Here is a 4,742-nt window from a genome sequence, read left to right as displayed (position 1 = left end):
CTTAGTTATTTCCTTTGCCATTTATTTTATTTGCATCTTTATTTCTCTTTATCATAAAAATACTAAAAATATTATCTTATCATATATATCAGATCTCACTCTCGTAGGTGACCGTGAAGGGATTGACAACCCCTTTATCGCGTTGGTTGCGAGGAGTTTATTTGTTTGTGTAGGTGCGAGGGACTCTGCGTGGCCTCCTACTGGATTGATACCTTGATTCTCAAAAACCGAGGGAAATACTTACGCTGCTCTACTGCATCACCCTTTCCTCTTCAAGGGAAAACCAACGCAGTGCTCAAGAGGTAGCAGGCACGGGAAAGTGCCATCAACATAGCCATGGAGTAGATGGCTGCGGAGGAGGGAGGTGACCTGCGCCCGCCATATCATGAAGGAGTCCGATGAGAGCTTGACAATGATCAGATGGCCAAAGTGGAACGGGCCGGATGAAGCGACGCCATAGGAAGTCGACGACGAGGGAGATGAAACAAGGGCGGAGGAGGTGGCGGCCAGGGAGAGTGCGGAAGTCGATATATCAAACCTAGTCTGATACCATGTAAACCTAGATGGGTTTTTGCGAGAGATCGGTTGAGAAGGCAATGCTCGACACCAATATGGTGCGGCATACACATCTCCTAATTACAAGGGATTAGATTAGATCCTAACTGATTCTTGACAAACACGTATTCTATCATGGCGTAGGTAGAGTGTGGCAATATGTGACAACAAATCCCACAATAGTTTTTTTCTTTTCCTTTTGCAACCTGAAACTTGTATTACTCAAACCCCGACAGAGTTACAATGAAAAGATGCAAGTTCCAAAACTCTAGGAGGACTAGAGGGTAACCAAGTCATAGTTCTCCCTTCCTCTCTAGCAAAAATAGCCAAACAATTTCTAACTTTATTTTGGGGTCTAAGGATACAAGTAATACGAGTTTCACGGATGCTCGTCATATACTTAATGTCTTTGATTAGATAAGCATAAATTGATCTACCATTGTCGCTGGACTGCACAAGCTTGATCAATTCATCATATGCTTAATGTCTTTGATTAGATAAGCATAAATTGATTTATCATTGTCGCTGGACTGCACAAGCTTGATCAACTCATCATATGCTTAATGTCTTTGATTAGATATGCATAAATTGATCTATCACTGTCGCTGGACTGCACAAGCTTGATCAACTCAAGGGAATCCACCTCCACTTCGACAGGCAGCTCGGTTCTCATCAATGCCGATGATAACCCCTCCATACACGCACTTAATTCTGCTTCCGATGCATCTCTACACGGGAACAGTTCTACATGCTGAAATCACGGTGGCTCCCGACGCATCTCGCAACACCATACCAGCACCCACCAAACCATTCGAAGCGAATGACCCATCCGGCAAAAGTTAGGATGGACGCGTGAAAAAGCCGCAATACACGACATTTGGGGAAGCTCACGACGGCACAAGAGAATGTTCAAAAAATATGCAGATGTAAACATACGAATACCATAAAATTCATACCTACGAAGATATAGACCGGTCAACGAAGATGAATATTCTTTTTCTTGTGGAAAATTTTGACAAATATTTGTGAACAAATATATGGTACAACAAATAGGACGGCAACTTCTCTTAAACTCAAACACACTGCTTCTATATAACTGAGTTTTCTACCAGTAGGGAAGAACACATGGCAACGGTTCCACTGCTGCCCTCCATATGAGCTGTCCGACGAGAAAACGAGCACTCCGGTGCACCGAGAGCCGTTCGTTTTCTGATCGGACGGCTCAGATGGTCACCGACTTGGTTTACCACCGCACCTCGCGGTCCACGATGAGCATTTGGTCAAAATTCGGGTTGAAAATTTCGAACGCGTCGAGGCCTGCGCAGAAGAGGACACGCCTCGTCCTCCCGCCATTAAAACCTCGGCAGGCCGCGCATTTAACGCGCCATTACTGCTGCCTCCCTCTCTGTCCACGCAACGCAGGCCCACCACCACCACCACCGCGGCGCGCGAGGACAGTGCACGGCACCGGCACCGGTGGGGTCACACACCACCGCCGGAGCCGGCGGTGGGAGGTTTTCTTGGGGTTAGCGGCTGAGACGGTCCGGCGAGAGCAGCGCCTCGGGGTCCCCGCACCGGAGCCGGCTCGACGCGCGGTTGCTCCGCCTCGCCGCGGCGATGGACGGGGGCTCGGAGGACAGGGACATGAAGAACCCGCCTCCTGCGGGGGCTGCGCCGGCGCGGCGGCGGGCGAAGGGGGAGGACTTGCCCGCGGCCGAGCGGAACGAGAACACACGGGCTGCGGCCGCCGCGGAGCCCCCGACGCCGCCGAATGGGGACGGCCAGCGCTTGCTCCAGAAGCTCCGGCCGCGGCCGCTGGCGCCGTCCCCGCCTCCGCCGCCCAAGCGGTAGCGCCAGGAAGGGGATGCTGTGGACGCGGCCTCCGTGGCGATATTTCGCTCGAAGCCGAAGGAGTAGGAGCGCTTGAGGAGGAAGTCCCTCGGGTTGAGCTGATCGGGGCTGGCCGGCGTGATCTCCGGCAGGGCGCCGGCGTCGTTTTGTGGAGGCGGCGGGACGGGGTGGAAGAAGAGGAGGTCGTCGAGGCTGGGGCGAACGCGTCGGGCGGAGCGGAGCGGCGAGGAGACGGGGGGCGGGAGCGCGACGGCGGCGCGGCAGAGCGGGCAGGAGGCGTGCGCGCGGAGCCAGACGTCGATGCAGTCGGCGTGGAAGGCGTGCGCGCACAGCGGCAGCGCGCGGAGCTCGTCGCCGTCGGCGAACTCCAGCAGGCACACGGCGCAGTCGCGGGCGCCGGCGCTCGCGCGCGCGGCCTCCGCCTTGAGGAACTGCGCCGAGGGCAGCGACTTGATGGCCGCGTCGTCCAAGCCGTACGGCGAGAAGGTGTGGTAGAAGTTGTCGTAGGTGGTGAAGGACGCGAAGGAGTCGTGCGCCGGGGAGCCGAGCGGGAGCATCAGCAGCCGCCGCCGCCTCCTCCACCCACGCCACCGCCGCCGGACGGCTCGGACCACGCGCCTGGCCAGCCGCGCGTAGAGCACCACGAGCAGCGCCGCCCCCACCACCGCCAGCATGGCGATGAGCGGCGGGCTCATGCCACCCCCGCCTCGCCGCGCGCCCGCGTACGCGAGCACCGCATTAGGCTCCGGCGCGGGCGCAGGCACGGGCGCCGGTCCAGGCGACGCGACCGCAGAGGGAGAAGGCGGCGAGCTGATGAGCCCGCCCTGAAATGCCGCTGTCGGGGACGGCATTGGCGACTGGTACGGGGACGGAGAGGGCGCCGGCGCCGGCGAACCGCCCGGCGGCGGCGGCGGGCGGTGCGCGTGCATGGCGTTCTCCCCGCTCTCCCTTGCCTCTGCTTTCTCACCGTCTCAGTGCGTAGTAGGAGGAGGTGGAGGAGGTGCGCACATGGCAGCAGCGAGTGGAAGTGAGGCTGCGGCGCATTGGTGGGAACTAGGGAGAGTGGTCGAGCCGAGTGCGAAGCTCCACCATGGCTACACACTACACTCACGCTGGTTGGTGGCATGATTTATTACGAGTGCCAAATGCATTCATTTCGCCACCACCACCACTGGTACTAATGTCCGTCCTTAAAAAAAAATTGAGGCGTGGAAATCACCTTTGTGTTACAAAAACACATGGAGGCGGGGAAATCAAGGGTTTTCTTTTCGACTGAAATCAAGTTTTCTTGTGTACTCCAGTTTGTTTAACCTGAATAGAAATAATCATGCTTTTTTTTCTTTGAATTGCAAATGACTTTGTCAATTCAAAATGTGCGGGGGTAACATATGGATAGTAACATATCATTCAAAAAACAAGCTCCCTCTGTGGAGATAGTAACATACGGATAGTCTGAGGCCTGAAGTTGCCTTTTGAAGAGCATGATCTTCAATTTTTTTTCCTTTTCTTTCGCGAGTACTCCTTCAAAATTTGTTTCTCATCCTCCATGTCCGAACTCTACACTTGCCTAGTGGCTCTTCTACACCACGATCTCCTTCAAAATTGCACCGGATAGCGGGAGCTTGAATTAATATCATTTACCACTATCAAACAATCCATAGCCACTTGCGCATAGTAATTTAAGTGAATGACATTCATTGAAGATACCACTTCAACGCAGGCCATAGCTTTTTAACGAAACCGGATCGAAAATTCCCTCATAGACCATCGCCAAAGCACTTGATAAATCCCATGCTAGTGCCTAAAAATAGTCACTGCTACACCCTTTGATGTCTCCGTATAAAATAGTTGCATCTACGTTGATTTAATTTTCAGCATGCCTTGTTTCCACCTAAGAGCTCTTTCTATGAGGCCCAATCCGCCTCACAAGCGACTTCTTCTCTCGCGTGCCAATCTCCGGGTCATATATGAATTTTGTATGAAGGCAATTCGAGATATCGAGATATCTCCAGAGTTTCTTGAGTAAGAACTTTTCGGTTTTCTTGTCACTCTCGTTCGAGGGTGACCCCGACCCCAGCCGACGACATCCTTCTTCCTCACCCTTCTCCATGTAGCTGTCGAAAATAGTTACCGGGAAAGCTTGTTCTCAGACATGCAGTGCCTTTCTCTATTGTTTCAAGTCGGCAAACCTTCGCTAATCGTTAGGTGCATGCGGTCGAAGGTTGCTCCTAGGGTGTACTCCTCGGATGTGCTAATTCTCGGTGCTTAGGGCCGCCTTGTCAAATCGTGGGTGTGTGCTGATAGTTGCAACGAATATGTGCTTGTGTTTAGTGTAG

At 53.6% G+C, this 4,742-nt stretch overlaps 1 protein-coding gene across 1 annotated transcript; it reads right to left on the bottom strand.

Moving 5' to 3' along the window:
• Nucleotides 1-1,528: 1,528 nt before the first annotated feature.
• LOC125507934 (RING/U-box superfamily protein) lies at nt 1,529-3,837 on the bottom strand. The gene has a single exon (XM_048672463.2). The coding sequence runs from the start codon at nt 3,333-3,335 to the stop codon at nt 2,082-2,084; it is 1,254 nt and encodes a 417-aa protein (XP_048528420.1). The 5' UTR covers nt 3,336-3,837; the 3' UTR covers nt 1,529-2,081.
• Nucleotides 3,838-4,742: the final 905 nt, after the last annotated feature.

The sequence above is a fragment of the Triticum urartu genome, chromosome 5A (assembly GCF_056163025.1).
Source record: "Triticum urartu cultivar PI428250 chromosome 5A, HENAU_Tu73, whole genome shotgun sequence".
Lineage (NCBI taxonomy): Eukaryota > Viridiplantae > Streptophyta > Magnoliopsida > Poales > Poaceae > Triticum > Triticum urartu.
The sequence above is the reverse complement of the archived record's forward strand: the minus strand, read 5'-3'. Positions and strand labels throughout refer to the sequence as shown.

What these genes read in the sequence shown, in the direction of transcription:
- LOC125507934 (XM_048672463.2), bottom strand. Translation starts at nt 3,335, where the DNA reads ATGCACGCGCACCGCCCGCCGCCGCCGCCGGGCGGTTCGCCGGCGCCG.